The following is an 18,598-nucleotide window of genomic DNA, read 5'->3' as shown; positions in this document are numbered from 1 at the left end:
GAAATTTTCTCTTGAAAAAAAGAATATATATATATATATAGGGGATCTGATGTAGATGTTTAAGATTGTTAAGGGGAATTTATCGTGTTGATACATAATGGTGATAATGGTAAGACAAGGGGACAAGTATGAATTTTGGCAGAATGGGAGTCATCTTCAGCAATGACAGCTTTATTTTCTAACAGATTGGTTGGCCTTTGGAATGGGTTGCCTTCAGGTGTGGTAGATGCAGTTAATTCAAGCAAGTTTAAGGGAAGGTTTGATAAATATTTGAATGATAAGGGCTGCCTTTTGAGTGTTTTTATTTTAAAGTTTTCTATAATGGATGGGATGGATCATTCCATCTGGCCTTTCTTACCTGTGTACCTGTTAAACAGAAATCTAAAGTTTTAATTCACAGCACACAAATATCATTAAGCAAACTATTACATAAATGTATATTTTTATGGTAAAATGAACATTCCTCGAAAACGAGTCTGGGAATTCGTTTTGAAATCTTGTAATTACTCACAAGAGAATTAAGTTCCCATTTCTTAGCTTTATATCCTAAAAGTGAAATAATTCTTGTAACAGATCATTAAAGTTTATAACAATTATAAACACCTTAATTTAGTCACTTGTAGTTCCTCTATACTTTAAGGAAACAAGCTGAAGCCTACTTGTTCTTCATAGATTTAGCATTGGTGAAATCTTGGTTACGATAAAGTTCACGCACATCTACAATGATGCATACATTCCACCATTGACTGTTCACTTTTTAAACAGCAAAGTTGTCCTTCAAGATTTTAAGGTTGGCCATCATGGTGGCCACTATACTGGAAAGTTGTTAACAGTTCTCTGACCCTAAATGTTTTTTCTTAAAACTTCTACATGTATGTAACATGCAGGTATTAATTTTGGGGCACAGTTAATAGTAAATTATGACCGTTGTTAGTTTTTCACTTTGACCAATTGTTATCAGCAAAAATATTAATTTATAACAGTAAGTTGAAATGATATTAACCTACCATTGTTTATTTTATTTTTTTCAGCACATTTAGCAACTAGAAAGTACCCCATAAGGACCCAAGCTCTGACACTTCAAGCACACACTGTCGACAATCTGAGGCATCTTCTATTGGCATATACTTCTTCAATCTAGAAAAATCTTAAAAGTCTTTATAAAAACATAAACATTATTTCTTGGCATTTAGACCTGGAAGAATATACTTAAGGTATTTAGGAACAAAAGAGTTGCATAAAAAGTGACAAATTCCTTGACATTTTACCACCAATTTTGGAGTATTGAATAATTATTAGTTAACTGTTGAGAATCAAACAACAATGTCAAGTCCTCAGTGGAAGGTAAGAATTTTGGTTGTTTGAGAAAAAATTAAAGAAGACGTCTTTCTTATTGCTTTAAGATAAAAGTTCAAATATTGTTTGTTCATGCTAATATTTATTAAAAGCAGTATGTTACATGTATCTTAACTAAATCTTTCACTTGGTGTCATGATATTTCAAGGTTTAAGCATGTTCATATGTTTCCATTTATGGGATTTGCCTCTGTTCATCTTCAACTAACAGTTCTGCTGTCTGAGACCCATTAGAGAAGCAAACAGTTCTTAATTTCATTGATCAGCCCATTCATATTTCTTGACTCCTGTATGTTGTATACTTTAGGATATATTTATAGACATGAATTACAGGTCAAAAAGAGATATCTCTATACAAATCACCAGTTAGGCATCACTTAAATGCTATGTACAGTTTTAGTCACTTCACTTAAGAAAAGATTTTGAGTTACTGGAAAGGGTTCAGAGGAGGGATATTAGGATTATTTCAGGCATGGTTTATCTTATAGGTATAGGTTAATATCTTGTAACCTGTTTTCTTTTGAGAAAAGAAGGGCAAGAGGTGGTATTATTATTATTATAGTTTACAAGATTATCCAGGGTGTTGATAAGATAAAGGCTTCTGATTTCTTTGCACTATATTTTTAAGATAATAGTACAAGAGGACGTAAGTTTAAGATTTGGAAAAGACAAGTTAAGCTCCAGTTCAAAAAAGTTTTATTTTTCTAGCGGGTTGGTAGACTTATGGAATTAAGTACCATTGGCAGTGGTGGAGGCCAGCATTTTACAAGAGTAAGAAAAGGGTATTGATGATTTCCTGAAAATTGGATTTGAATTTTGCTTTTCCCAAGGGTTGGTGTGCAAATATACAGCCTCAAAGGACCAAATGGTCACCTGTTGTCCATCAGTTATATTATGTCATGTTCTGTTTTGCTTTACTTCAAAAGAAACAGCCACAGCAAAAGTTAATACTGTATTTTCCTGACTGACTAATTTTGCATGTTGAGCACCTATGAACTGTTTTCTTAGAAGCAGATTTAACTTGCTCTAGGCAGTGGACATTGTTAAGATGTGAATAATAGTTAAGCATGGATTTTCTGCTTAGGACTTAAATTTAGATACTTCATTTGATAGTGATTTAGGCTTAGTACATTTGTCTGAGTTACGAGTCTTGTGAAGGGCTGTTTTCTTGTTTCATTATGATACAGATTGCAACAATTATATGCATTTTTTCACCCAATGTTTTTACATCTGAGTGGTCAAGATTTGAGTGGCATGGACCCATTCTTTGTAAATGGTTGTATATTTCAATATATATCACTTTCCAAAATGTGTATGTACTCTTAGAAGAAATTGATTATCATCACCTAGTACATGAGTTACTCTGATTAACTTGTAAAGATGAAATCTAAACTTCATTTTGCTAAGTTTTTGACCCACATTGGTGTTTTGATTAAGACCTTTGTCATATTCAAATGTGGCCATATATTTGTCTGTTGAATGAAGATATGTGATATGTTTTCCCCTTACCTTTTCTCACTGTGGGAAAAATTTTATTTCTGTAGAGGACTTTACTTCCTTGATACCTATTTTTATACCTGAAGTTAATGTTAACTGTAACGTAAGAGTGGAATTGTTGCACAACTTTTTAAAATCAGAGGGTTACTCTTCCCCTAAAAATGTGTTCTTTCTTTACTAGTTTAATTATGATTTATTTCTTAAGTGCTCCTTTATTTTTAAATTTTCTAATTTTTAAGAAATTTTATTGCATGTATATCATCTGTAGTTGATGGTTTAATGTGTGCATTCCCCAGAGGAATCTCTTAGAGCTGGGAGCTGTTTGTTAGGTTTGCCTTTAGCTGTTTTCTTTTAAACCATCTTATTATGATTATAATCAGACTGAGAGCTATTGTTTCTTCAGGAAAGTACTCATTCTTTCTTCTTAGCTGAAGTGCTTTTATTATAGTTATAGTTTTACAAGAATGTTTAGTACAATGAACCATGTAGTAGTTCAATTATGTGTCCATATCATGTTCTTTCTACAAAAAAGTATTGCTGTTTCACACCTATCAAACACTAGTTTCTGCTTCTTTGGTTTTCTGTGCCAAATGTTTTGATAGTACGAGTCCAAGTTACTCACTCAGTTCCTTTATGTGTATCTTTTGTTTTCTGTATGCATATTCTATCATGATCTTTCCTTGACTGGAGATAATACTTTCCAAGTTTACTTGTATCATCATACTAACACTCAATATTAATTTTCTTTTCTCCTTAGATTTTCTGTGAGAACTGCATTCTACCTCCTTTGGGAACTCTCCTATACCTACTGTAAACTGCTGTTTTGTTTTCCCCATCTTAACTCCTCTAAATTTTCATGGCTACTGTTGGGAAAATGTGTTTTTCCAGAAGCTCTCACCTTTTAGCACTCATATGCTGTTTGTGCTTGTTTAAGAAAAAAATGTTTCATTGTTGATATTTTTTTCAGGGATAGAAATAATGGAATAAAATTATATTCACTTGAGGGAAAGCTATGAGGAAGATTACATTTCCTCATGAATTGTTTTTTATTTAATCCATACAATATGTTAACTTTCATTGGTCATAACTAAAGGACAATGGATGGACCATGCATGCCCAATTAGGAAAGCCAACTAAAAAGATGAAATTCCTCAGGCAGGAATTTGGGAATGTAATATATTGATCCCTGTTTTTTCCTCTACTTCTAAGTTGTATGTACAAGGCACCTGACTTTTGTTATAAAATTCCTTTTAAGTCATCAGGTTTATTAGGCTGCCTTTTCTTACTGTTATTTATTATCATTTTATTACTCTTTTATAATTATTTGCATTGCTTTTCCTTCTTTATTCAGATACGTTCAGGTTTATATCTTGCTGTACTACTTGGAGCTGTAATCTACATATAATTCTCAGTGGTTACACTTAACTGTCTTTTAAACAATTAGAAACTTACTCAAGTTGAATTTGTCAGTAAGAACTAATTTTTTTACTAGTTTTTAATTTGTTACTTATTTAAATTCATGCCAGTGACCTTACACTGTATTTCAGCTGTTCTTTTTGTTGTAAAACTTTGATCACTCATGAACCTGAACAGATGTTTTCTTTAATTATCCTTCTACTTCTAAAAATTATGGTTTAGCTTGGTTTTTTCGACCTATGTGCTTGTACACATGCTTATGGTTCGATTTTAAGAAAATGTCCAGGTTGTTTTTTGGACAACCTGACCTGTATCAGAGGTTGTCTAGAAGGTTGTATTGGTTATCCAAAAAAAAACTACATGGACCCTCCAAAAAGATCCAATTATGACAATATTGATATCTAAAGACCCTAAAAAGACCCAATTACAAGAATTTTGATGTTTTTGTATCTTGTTTATTTATTTTCAAAAAGTACAATTTGTGTTGGCAATTTTGTATCTGTATTCAACTACTTTTTGATGCCTTATTTCCCGGGAAGTTTTGTTACATTGGAAAAAAGCCCAAACCATGCTAATGTTACATAGTATCTTAAGGAAACAAACAGTCGGTGATCTGTAAAACTTTTAAACAGAACAGCAATTGTGACCAATGATGTTCATTGTTTTCATTCTAACCAGCTTGGTCTGCCTGTCTGCCAAGTACAGCCTGTAGTAAGATAGGCTTGCATCGGAATTCTCACACATACTACTACACTGTAATACACACACAATGCCTGAGCACTGCACATGTACACACACACACACACACACACACACACTGCTGATATGTATTGTTTGTATTGACCTAGAGAGAGGCAAAGCTAGCTTGCATTTATTTCTTGTTATTCTGTTTCATTCTGATCAAAACTTTCATAAAATTTTGTTGTAATTATTATCCTCTGTTTAATTTGTGGATTTTTCTGCTTTTCTCATGGTAGCTAGACCTTTTGCATTTCCTAGACTCAAATGGTGGTGTCTCTCTAAAGCTAACCTATGTGTGCGTAATCAAAAGGCAATTGGTTTTCAACTGTAACAATTAACATTGAAAATTCTGAGTTTGATTTTGTAAGTTTGATTGTTTTATTTCCTACTGAAGGTTTTTCAGTAAGAAGTTGAGACAGCCATGTTAGTTTTCCTGTCATAAACATCTATACCAGAAATTAATCTCATTAAATATTCATGTAATCAGCATTCATTTTTGTTGTGAATTCCTGCCCTCCCATATATTTACTTACAAACATCATGCAATACAATGTGTGGTAATGCTACTAACTGAGCTTTATACACTGTAATGTGTTACCACACATAACCATTCGTGCTCAAATGAACTCCATACAAAATTTACGTGCATAAAACAGCACAGAGGCAGGGCTTTTCCAGGATAGAAAGTTGAGTGACTAAAACATCATTATTAGCCAATCACAAAAGCAAACTTTTCCTAACATTTTTTACCCCCCCTTTTGTGGGATTGTACCAAAATTTCTCATGTACAAAGTACAATCTTTTTATAAGCAAAAAAAAATGGACAAAAAAGTATTTTTGTTGGGGGTTCAAATTTTCAAGTTCATAGTCAGGGAATTTACCAATGATTTTGATTGAGAATCAGAGTCAGCATTACGTGTGTAGTGTTGGTATGGATAAGTGTATAGTAGACTGTGATGCTGTTTTGAGTAAGGGCCTGTTCAAGGACATCAGTCGACTATCAGGCAACACAGGCTTAAGTTCGTTGTCCGAGGAAGTTTTTAGTCATCTTCGATGACTGTTAAAATTGAGCCCTGCTGCTGCTTGAGACAGTAGAATGGAAGCAATGAATAAAAGATTAGTACAACAGTGAAAAATACAAAAATAGATCAGTGTCTTTAGAGAAATAGATATTCATTTCAGTTATCTACAAACTTAGATTAATGATTTTTTAAAAAGTGGTTATTATATTTAGATTTTAAGGATAGTTGGATCTTACATTTGTTATTCATTAGAAGCTATGAACAATTTATTTGGTTACTCAAATTGTCATTTAGGTATTTTTTTTTCTTCTTAAATGTCTAAGAACAAATTTTACTTGTCACAGTACTTATAAATTTCAAAATATTCAGTATTGAGTATTTATGGAAGAGTTTATAGTAGGCATTACTTTTCAGTGCCGAGTTGACATGCAAGTTCTTTTATTCTTGCATCTCCTTATTTTATGGATTTACATTATATATTTTCTACAGGTATCTTAAAAACTAAATTCACCAAACAGAGAATCATTAGAAAGAGTTATGTTTTGAAAAAACAAAAGATACCTTTAAAAACTTGAAATATCATCCTGTTATAAATTATGCAAAAGCATATTTATTTCACCAAAGGTTTTTGCCTCTAAACTGTCTTGAAGTAATAAATGCGATATAGAGCATCATTCAATACTGTGCAAGCCAAAAAAAAATTTTTGTGTGAATTTTTTGTTATACAGGTGTACAAAATGTTTGGAACTATAGGAGCTTCAACGAATTTTACAGAATGTGTTCCACATGCTGTCCTTGTAGTTCAAAACAAGTTTAGAGACTGTATTTTCATTCTCTTTAAACATTATGAAGCATATTTGTGTCATCTTCAATGGTCCACACTGCCAGTCTCCTTAAATTTAGCTAACAACTTCCCAACAGCACTGTGAGTGATGTCTCTCGATGATGTGCATTAGATTTAACAACAACCTTTTGCTGGTACCAACCTTCTCTGCCACATAGCAGGATTAACTCAATCTTCTCATGCTTTGAAAGTGCCATAATCAGTTGTATACCTGATATCAAGAAAAGCTGCAAGTAACCTACGGTTCCAAATCTTTTGGACACCCTGTACTTTGTTTCATTCTAATTATTAGGTTGTGCTGTTGCCTAAGTAACAAATGAACACAATGAAAGAATAAGTTATCTGTGTTGTTAAGAATATTTAATATAGACTGTTTTGTGATATTTAGCAACAGCTTTTAGAATCTTTGTAACATGATGTGTAAATTTGTAGTTCCAATGTCACTTTTCAGCACTTCCAGCCGCTAACACAAGACAGTACAACACTTCCCTACCAGCATTCACCTTCTTTCAGTAAGACTGCCAACAACCACAGCAACAACACCACTACAAGCACATTATCGGGTAGCCTTCGAGAGGCAGGCATTGTGGAGAAACTTCTGGCATGTTAACTAATTAGTATTTCTTCTAATCTGTTTTTAAATAAGAAGAATACTTGTTTAGTGATTATTGCAAAAATGTGTGTGTATTGATTTAATTTATTTACATTTACTACTGTAAGTGATATAATAGTTTTTCATAAAAAAACAAAAGTATTTGTTTAACAGTATAAATATATTTTCTATTGTATTTATTCTAACAGTGTTCTTGCATAATACATAGAATAAAGATTTATTATTGTGAATAATCCTAATGAAATTGTTTTATGCTATGGCATAACTTAATATTACTTAATCTGTTTGTAAATCATATCTGTAATTAAAACTGAATTTATTATTTTAGTGTGTGGATAACCTGGGTCTGCATGTATAGATAAGTTGTTGAACGTACAAAGTGTTCCTTTTATTGATTTAATTTCTAACTTCATGAATTTCCAAGACAAGGTCATTGATGTGAATTATAAGCATAGTCATAAATAATTAACTTTTTTCCTGTTTAATTCTTGAATCTTTGTTATTTAGCATTCATATGGATTCATCCAGTGTTGTGAAAGACAAGCAAGGCTATTTTTTCACTTTAGTCAGTTTTCTGGCAAAATTGAACACTTGAAAATAGGAGGTAATTTTTGATCCTTCTTGTTTTTTAAGTTTCATTTATCATATTATAAGTTGTTTATTTGTATAATCACTGTGTAAACTTATAATTAAAGTGTTTATTATTGTTATATTCAGCCAGTAAAATAATATATTTGTTTAAAAGTAATGATAATTATACAGGTAACAAGTGCTTATAGTTAAAACAGAGCATTAATCTTTTTTATGACAGATCCTGTAGAGTTTGAAATGACTTATGATCGAAGAACTGGAAAGCCTATTGCTAGTTCAGTGGGAAAAATTGCATCTGAAGCTATCTCTGATGAAGTGTTAAGTGAATACAGAGTTTCTGGTTTTGTAACAACTGAAATTAGTAATGGAACTGAGGTATAAATATATAACTTTATCATAAACAGTGTTAGCGTGTGGTAACAATAATAAATTAATTAGTATTGTGTTAATATGTAATAAACAAGCTCTCATACCATGATGTTTTTATTACATAATAAGTGTTAATAAACTAAATCAGTATCTTAATTTAAGGTTGATTATAATAATATTTCTGATAATTTTGAAAGATATTGTGTTTTTTCTCTGTAAAATTAGCTGTTTTTATTGTGGAAGCTATAATAATCACAAATAAAATCCCTTAGTTTGAATGACTCGTTCAGTTACTACACTACTAAGAGCATTGTAAATTATAGTTTTGTAGATGGGTAATTAAGTTCTTAAAATAATTTTGGATGTTTATCACTTTTAGCATAATGTTAACTGTTACTGCTTAAATGGATAACATTTAAAATGGTTTTGTGAAAATATTTTAAGATATAAAAGATACCTTGATTGTAAAATGTTCTCAATACTGTTACAGTACTTGTGATTCTTTGAAGAATTTCACAAACATAAATAGGTAATAAGTTTACCTGTCATAAACATTGATCACTTTTGTAAAGTTAGTTTGGGATAACCTTATAAAAAAAATAATAATCTAGAAAGTGCATACTTGAATTTTAATCATTGATTTATTCTCTTGTTTAGGTCCATCTCGGTTTTATTGTCTTTAGATTATTTTTTTATGGTGTGTGTGTGTGTGTGTGTGTATATCTACCAACAATGCTGTTAGAGTAAAAAAATTTCAGAAATAGGAATTTTTTTAAGGTTGTCCTTACCAGTTATGTTTGTTTTTTAAAATGTTATTAAACAAATTTTGTTCAGTTAGGTAGTTCTTTAATAAGTTTTGATTTGCTATTTGTTATGCAGTAAAGAATCAGATATTTATTTTTTAGTTTATGACAATTATGATTTTGGTTCTTTGAAATATGCCTGATAGTGTTTGAGCAATTAGCATCTTACCAGTTTTGTCTTGTCTTTAAATAATATTTACGTGTGTTACAGAAACTTTTTATTTACTATAGGGCCGAGTAGCATATGAAAATAGAGGTGAATGCTTTTTTCTCCCATATACAAGAGATGATTTGGAAATTACTAACCAGCTTTTGAAAGCAAATGATAAAGTCACTTTTCAAATTGCAACTGACAAGAAAACTGGTAGCCTTCGTGCAAGAAATGTTCAATTAGAAAAGGCGCAACCAGAAAGATACCGAGGGGTAGTATGTGCTTTGAAAGAAACTTTTGGGTTCATAGAAAGAGCTGATGTAGTTAAGGAGGTAAGTACTCTCTTAATACATTTTCATCTTGGTTTAAGAAAACACTAAAGCATAGTAGAGTGCAGAGTAGTATATAATTAACATGTTGAAGTCCCAGTCAATCAGTTTTCAACTAGGTCATCACAGTACTTTCTCACTGAAGAAAGCTCATCCTCAAGCTTACAGAACACATCAACTCTTAACTTTGTGTCAACAACACTCACTACAATCCAGCATTTTATACAACTCAATGACCCTCAGAAGTTCTAGTGTTACAAATTTTGAATGAAAGCAGTTTGTTTTTGTGGGCTTGAATTTATGGTCCAGGCTTATGAAAGCATGCACCTACATTATATTACAAGTGGTCGTGGCCTTTAGATAAAGGGAATTAGTTTGATTGCACAAAAGTTTGATATTTCACTTGAATTTTTGAACATGTTTCTGTTACATTAGAGTTAATATCACTAGTTCAGAGATGGTGCTGCATTTCAGCATTATTAATGCTAAAATTGAAGCTTCTTATTTTGATGTAACGACTTTCTATTCAACTATAAGAATTTTATCAGAGCAGCATTTGTAATTTTACATGTTTAATGAAATTAAAAGAAAAATTCAGTGGAATAATCAACCATCATCTGCTGACTTTTATATACGGGGTGATGCAGTAGTGTAGCAGATTATTATAATATTTAGCAACAAACCAGTTACAAATAATATACGATCATTCACCTCTGTACACAGAAAGCTGTTTTCCTCATGAAGTTATGCTAATCTGCCTGAGAGACTTGCAAGCCATGTGAAAACTCCCACCTAAGTTTTTCTTGAAGCACATGAACTTGCACTACTATTTGATGGTGTATCATGTAGTAAATAATAAAGAGTGTGACACACCTACTTGAGCAAATGCTCCCTCTACATTCCCGCACAAAAATCCTCATTCCTTTCCTCAGATCAGTCATGCAAGGACATGATTATTTTTACTTCAACAACTTTACTTTGTGTTTTAAACCTTTCGTTGTGAATTATTATTCTGCTGTAGTGAGTACACTACCACTCACAATAATCAGCAACTCAGAAAGTTATTTGCCTGTTGAGATTGTGGCAGCCTTCGTACAATGCGTGGTGAAGTCCATGTTGCCACCAGAACTCTTCTTCCATCGCTTCACAAGATTTTGAATATGAAGTTGAGGTGGAAAAAATGAAGCAATTTTTTTCCATCTCCTTCCTTTACCTTAGGGTACCTCCATTCCTTCTGAATTTTAATCCTCTTCAAGTTTTTTAAGAATTTATTACTCAAGTATATACCATTCTTTTTCCTTACCCCAATCTGTTTTGCGAAACCCATCCAATCATGATTTCTAGGTTTTTTCCACCCTCTCATGGTATTTTCATACATGTTCCATCCTTTCTAGAATAGATTCGTCTTTGCACTATTATGCTATGTTCTTTGTATCTGACAGTTTCCTACCTAATTTCTTAATGCCCCTCTCCCTCCCTTTCCTGGAAATCCAGCCTTGAAGTTAATTTCTTTCTATTTTTGTATCTCATTAGGTGGCTAGTGTTGCCTCCCAAAAATCTGCATTGAGTTGGGATAACAGAAAGTGCTCATAACCATCAACTCTGGCTCAATCGGTGCCAACTGTGACATGGGGTGTTCCACAAGATCACTGGAGTTTTACTCGTGATAATACTATATAACATTCAGTAATCTGAGCAAGACTGTACCCATTCCACAGACTATTATGGGAAAAGCCAGCACCAAAATTGTACATCTGCCTGCTTCTCTAGCTAGTGCTTGCTGGCTTTTAAGAATAAGGTTTTGCAGTCACCCATTGCACTGTATCTAGTATAAGACCTTTCTATTGAATGGCACCACAAACAAAAAATCCATAAAAAAATGTTCACACTTTGGATATTCAAAATTCAGATAGTTAGAAAAATAATTATGGTATGTGCAACAACCATTTCATTATCACAGAACACAATTTTAATTAAAAGTACTCTCCTCATAACAAGAACATGACTTTCACTGGGACTGTAATGAGGGTTTCATTATGTCATTTGTAAATATAGTACAAAAACATTTAGTTCTGAAAAACTTATTTTTTCAATAAATAAAGGGTACCACTTTTAATGTATAAAAACATTACATAATATGGTTAACTGTCATCGACACTCAACAGCAAGAAAAAAAGGAGATTGGGTAAGTACTTTGTCTTGTTTTTCATGTTTATTCTTTATTTATTATTATAAAAGCAATTAAATTGTAAAATTAGGGATCTTTTTAGGTTAGTTAAGATTATATTAGGCAAAATATATGATAACACTAATAATAATATAATAAAAATGTTTCAGGAGGCACACATGCGAGCAGTGCATAGTAGCTCGTGGGTAATGTAATTTGACAGTGTAACGTGAGCTGCATGTTCCCAAAGTGATTTATAACTTATAATGGTGTGAATAGTAGTTGTACACAGTTCAAAGGGCAATAAAACAAAAATTTAATTATAAATAGATGTTACAAGCTGAAAGCTACTTAGAATAAACGAATGTAGTTTCATGTTACAATTTAAAGTCATTCTCAAAAGAAAAAAAAGGTAATTTAGAGTTTGTGTGTGCGTGTCTGTGCGTGGTTACGAGGTCGGTCAAATTGGTCAATCCCATATAGAGATAGGGTAGGGTATTAAAAATACTTCATTAAAAAATTTGATTTTGTGTGTGTGAAAGACTTGTAATGTTAAATGAAGGACTTCCAAATTTTGTGAAGATATACACACTATATTGAAAGTTACAAGTATTATTGATAAAACAAAACATGAAAATAATAACATAATCATTTATTAGACATTTTGGAACCATCATAATTCCATCATCAGTATTCTAGGGTTACAAAACAAACATCAGTATTCGTAATATTGTTACATTTCTTGGGTCTCTCGACAGAAGCGATGCCCACTTTCTACAGAGTTGCAATTTCTCAGCCAATTACACTTATTTGAGCTAGATGTTTATAAGCAATAAAAAGAGCACATTTTGAAAAACAATCCCCCAATAGGTATTTTAAAATTGGCGCAAAGAATTCCATAGGGAACTAATCTAACCACTCTTAGAATTGTTTACCCTTTTGTCCTCGCTACCACTTTGCATTGTTTTTAACCTAGAAATATGATAGTTAGATAGACGGTTAAATTGTATTTAGGTTTTAGTTTTATATTTTAGTTAATTGTGTATTATTTATGTTTTAAGATGCATATTTGAAAGGTTTAATTTTTTTAAAATATAACCCAACTCCTTGTTTCACAAGGGTTTGTGCAGTAAGTTAACACAACAACATTCTGCTTAAAGCTAAAGTGTCTCTGCCTACAATACCATAATATTGACCAGGGATGACCATTGACATGTGTCACAACAAGTAATAATGCTAAAGGACAGGAAAGAAAAATAAAACATTAAAAATAAACTATATTTGAAAATGTATAGACATCCAATTAAGATTATAAACAAAAGATCTTTTAAGATTATTCAACAAAAAATTGAAAGGTGTATACATTTTTTATATGTCTTAATTTTAAATATTTCATTATACTATACATTGATGATAATCGCTACAGTTAGTAGTATGGTAGAGAAAGTGAAAAATAACATATAAACATTTATTTTAAAAAACTTTTCATATATATATTTTGGAGGTTGTAGGGTTATGGAAATGAAATATGAAAACTAAGTTGGAAAAGTATTGTTATATTTAACATGAAAATCACCTTGCAATCGAACTATTCACAAACGACTGCAATAAACAAATAAGTTTTATAGGGAATACTTGTAATCTTTAACAAAATCTTACAAATTTTTATTAAGATACATTAAGAAAGCTCAGAGTTATCATAAATATTGTTGAACTGTGAATCATTCTCCATATGAGCAAGGGCCAAATGGACCCACTCCTAACCATTAGATTAACCCTCTTGCTACGAGTAGGTCAGAGTGCACATTTTATAATTTTTTAAGAGATTTACATTCAAAATATAACTAAACTACATTATTATTATTGTATATGAATAAATGTAACCTCAAAATGTAGTTATTGTATCAAATCTTAATATTATGTAGGTTTTAAGTTCTTAGTTTTATAAGGAAATATTAAAAAAATCTTCAATCTTCCCTAGTATGAGAGTTGTGACATTTGTTCTCCAGGTCTTTCCTTCTTCTCTATCTTATTTTACCACCTCTCTAAGAAATATGGGATTTAACATAAATTATAATATAGATATTACAAAGGCAAATCAAACTTTTAATAGCCTTCAATCTTGTTTGTTAGCAGAGCCATAAACTAGAAATCAAACCCACATACCACACCCATCTGTCACATCCTCTCTTTCACAGTAGTTCTCTCTTATGTTTTCTACTATATTATTTATATCCAATAGAAAGCCAAAGTTTTAACCTATCAAATGACTATTAAATTATATTGTTTCTTATACCAAGTCTCGTCTATTTCACCCACAATTTGAAAATTTCACTCGTGGTATTCACAATGACAAACTTAGCTAAACTTTTAAAGGCTATTATCACATAGTTAGAAAGCCAGGTAAATTATGATAGTCATAGGACATTTTTTTGCTTTGTGATTGTTATTATTCTATGATTTTAGGTGCATTATTTAGTTAAATAAAAATTATTTAGTGTATTAGTACCATTAGTATTAAAAAAAAAAAAAAAAAAAGTAGGCTTAGCTTTTATCAACAGTCAACAGCAAAAAAAATGACACGTATCATATTTCTTGTTTTCCTTGTATATTCAATACTTATTATTATAAAAGTAACTAAAATATAAAACTTAGAAACTGATTAGGTTAACTAAAGTTAGATTAGGTAAGATAATGAAAAGTAATAATAGAATTTTTCATGAGATATACTCGCGAACAGCTTGTTTGTTATGTAATTCAGTTTGATAACTTGAGCTACTTTACAACTTGTTTGGTTGGATTATTAGTTATTTATGGGTTAAAGGGCAATAAAACAATATAATTTTAGTATAAACATATGTATACTGTTATGAGTTTTAGTTTTCTGTTAGAATTTGCATTCATTCTAAAGAAATCAAGTAGTTTAGATTTAGTTCTTTTTTTTATGGTGGCTACGAGTCCAGTCAAATTGACCAAATGCATAGTGTTAGGGTAGAGAAAATAACAAATAAGATGTAGATAATTTTATTGAAAAATAACGTATGAAATTTATTTAAGAGGTTTTAGAGATTATGCAAATGAAATTTGACAATTTTCAGGTGAAGAAAAGTATTTTTAATCTTAACATGGAAATTAATTTGCATTCTGAGCAGTCAACACTCTGACTCCATATATTTATGGACACATTTTTAATAAATTTACTTCATTAAAAATCTTATTTTCTGTATACAAATGACTTTTAATGTTTATTGACAGCTTACCCAACTTCATAGATATATGCAAAGTTAGCGACAAAACAATAAAGAGGGTTAATGAAATATTAACATGAATTAGAAAAATCATAGTAAGGGAATCACACTAGATATATAAATATATTTGTGTGTGGGTTTATGCAGATAAAAAAAAATTAACTATCGTAATTCCAGAAGTGAATTATATAAAGAACTAGTGTTTGCTTTTCAATTCTTCTAATACAAAATTTACTTGGTGCATGCCAAATACGTTACAAAAAATATGGGAAATGGAACCAGTTTCTTGATCTTAGGATCACTGCTCATCCAAAAGTGTACAAAATATCTATAAATAACACTTCTCGTAAGATCTCAATCACCCTGTGCATGTTTATGTTCAGATATGTTGCATAAACTTTCAAGTCTTGTATTAAAATTGTTCACAGTTAAGATATCTTTTTATAAGTGTAGCTGATCTAAATTAAACTTGTATGGTGGTCTATGTGGATTTGTAACATTTTAAGTAATTGTGATATTTTAATACCAGGAAGAACTTTGATATATATCTTGAACCTGGGAAATTTATTTTGTGTTTGGATAACTAAGTAGTTGAAGAAGTCAGATAAATGTGTACACATGGTTTTGTATTTTACAGATATTTTTCCATTCAAGTGAATGTAAAGACTTTAGAAACTTAGACTTGGGAACTGATGTTGAGTTCAGTATACAAACAAGGAATGTGAGTAAATATAAATCATGTAATTTATAATAATGGTACACTAATGTATAGTTGTTGTTTATTTTGTTTTTTTATTGCAATTCATAGTTATATTTTATATGCATGATTTCCAGAAACATCCAATATTCTAGAAAAAACATTAAATTCACCTTCAACTACCATAACATTTGAAGATTTTTTTAATGTCAACTATAATAACCTATGAAAGAAAAAGTGAATTAAGAGTTTGAAATAATAAATCTATATGTATCACATTCCTTTTTTTTAACTAATAAATATTTTTTCTGTCCAGAACAAAGAGGTAGCAGTGAACATAAATTGTTTGCCTCCAGGAACAGTTGTATTTGAGGATGTTGGTCTAGAAGAAGTGATTGGTCGGGTTATTAATCCTATTGATCGTAGCCAGAGTCGACAACTCAATGACCCATTGTCAGGAAAAATCCAATATTGTCATGAGAACAGGTGAGTTTTTGTATAAAAATGCATATCAGACAAGAACCTTGGTAGCTCAATTAAATAATCCAGTTGAAAATAAACTCCAGTTTATGTTAACTATGAAAAATATATGTGTTAAATGAAAATATCAGTGTGATATTTTGAAATACAAGAGAAATAAGTGAGGAAATACTACTACTACTACATGTACAAAATGTTCATGTTCTAGAAATAGAATATTTCTAAAATTCAAGGAATTATTTGATGTGTTTAGAAGTTTTTGATTGAAAAAGCTAAAACATTTAATCCTCTTGCCATGGACATCTTTTTCTGCACATGTCAGGTTTTAATGAGTCACATTCAAAATTTAATTAAACTACCTTCCTTTCATGGTATACCAATAAATATAGCATAAAAACATAGCTAATAATCCATATTTTAATAGTATACAAGTTTTACGTTCTTAATTTTATAAGGCGATATGAAAAAAAGTCTAGAATTTCCCCTAATGTGAGAATTGTGACTTTGGTCCTAGGCACTCCTCTTTTCTAATTATTTATCACCCATTCAAAAAGTACGAAATTTAATGTAAATTACTTATTATAATATTGTCCTCCTTCAGGCAAAGCATGATTTTCATAGCCTTCAATCTTATTTAATTACAGAGACATGAAATAGACAATCAGACCTCTCTTGCCACACCCACCTGTCACATCCTCTCTTTCAGAAATTAGTGGTAGTTCTCTCTGCATTTCATTACTATAGTTTTTATAACCAATAGAAAGACAAGGTTTCATCTATCAAATGAAGTATTATATTACATTGTTTTCTGTGAAGAAAATTATCAGTTTTGCTTTCGGTTCAAGCTCAATTCCAACAGAAAACTCATCGACGAGCAAAGATGAAGTTTTAAAGGCCTGTTTTTGCATAGATAGAAAGCCAGAAAAATTGTGATAGTTATGGGATATTGTCTGCTTTTTACATGTTGTTATAATGTGTTCTTTGGTGCATTATTTAGTTAAGTAAAACATTATATAATGCAGTACTGCTATTAATATAAAAAGTAGGGTTAAATGTCATCGACAGTCAACAGCAAAAAAAAAAAAGTCCCAAGTAAATACGTTTTTCTTGTTTTTCATGTATATTCTTTATTATTTTATTATTATAAAAGGTAAAAATGGGAAACTTTTTTTGACAGTTAAGATTAGGTTATATGAATAGAAATAATAATATAATAAAATTTTTCATGGGGTATGTTTACATGTATCTTGTTCATAATGTAATTTGATAGCATAATGTGAGCTGCACATTATCCAAATGATTTACAACTTATAAGGTCACCAATTTATGGAATTTACATAAGAAATGAGACAAAGTCAGAATTCACCAAAAATATATACAAGTTAAAAAACCAATTTTTTTAATTTTCTGGAATATAAGGATAATAGTTATCATTCATTATTCGTTAACCCGGTCACCACAGGTATCCTTTACTGTGCATGACACAAACTTTTAGTGTCTGACATTCAAAATTTTATTAAATTACTTTTTGTTTATGTTTTACCAATTAGTATAGCATAAAATCTTAGCTAATAATCCATATTTTAATAGTATTTAAGTTTTAAGTTCTTAATTCTATAAGGCAATATTTTAAAATATCCTGAATTTCCCCAAATGTGACACACGACACAATTTCTCTAGATATCTTATCCTCTCTATTTTATCCATCACCCCTCCAAATTGTACAAAATTAAACGTAAGTTACTCACTATAAAATCATCATTGTGCAGACAAACCATAACTTTTATAGCCTTCAATTTTGTTTGGTTACAGAGATATCAAATCGAAAATCAGACCCCTCCTTCCATGCCCACCTGTTGTATCCTCTATTTCAGGATTTGTTAATAGTTCTCTCTTATGTTTAATTATATATTACTTATAACCAATATAAAGTCAAGGTTTTCATCTATCAAATCACGTATTGTATAATGTCGTCTTCTGAACAGAAAGCGTCAATTTCACTTGGAGTACAAGCTCAGTTCCCATGGGAAAGTTAACTATTAGCTTGGATGAATTTGTAACGGCTCTTGTCATGTAGTTAGAAAGCCAGTAAAGTTCTGAGAGTTATGAGAAATTGTCTACTTTTTCCAAGGTATTAATCTATGTTCTTTGGTGCATTATTTAATTAAATAAAAATTATTAGTATAATAAAAAGATAGGGTTAACTCTCTTTGACAATCAACAGCAAGTAAGAAGAACATTGGTTAAGTATTTTATTTCTTATTTTTCATGTTTA

General features: G+C 30.7%; 1 protein-coding gene across 1 annotated transcript in view; it reads left to right on the top strand.

The window, feature by feature from the left end:
- LOC106462105 (cold shock domain-containing protein E1-like) overlaps positions 1 to 18,598 on the top strand; it is a 59,987-nt gene that overhangs the window by 7,422 nt on the left and 33,967 nt on the right. The window contains exons 2-8 of the mRNA XM_013921991.2: positions 1,032 to 1,344; positions 7,327 to 7,476; positions 7,996 to 8,092; positions 8,300 to 8,454; positions 9,483 to 9,734; positions 15,784 to 15,867; positions 16,160 to 16,329. Coding sequence (XP_013777445.1) covers positions 1,324 to 1,344; positions 7,327 to 7,476; positions 7,996 to 8,092; positions 8,300 to 8,454; positions 9,483 to 9,734; positions 15,784 to 15,867; positions 16,160 to 16,329 — 929 coding nt within the window. The 5' untranslated portion in view covers positions 1,032 to 1,323. The remainder of the gene's footprint in view (positions 1 to 1,031; positions 1,345 to 7,326; positions 7,477 to 7,995; positions 8,093 to 8,299; positions 8,455 to 9,482; positions 9,735 to 15,783; positions 15,868 to 16,159; positions 16,330 to 18,598) is intronic.

This window comes from Limulus polyphemus, unplaced genomic scaffold (genome assembly GCF_000517525.1).
Source record: "Limulus polyphemus unplaced genomic scaffold, Limulus_polyphemus-2.1.2 Scaffold1095, whole genome shotgun sequence".
Lineage (NCBI taxonomy): Eukaryota > Metazoa > Arthropoda > Merostomata > Xiphosura > Limulidae > Limulus > Limulus polyphemus.
Note: the sequence above shows the minus strand (reverse complement) of the source record. Positions and strands in the feature narration are given on the sequence as shown.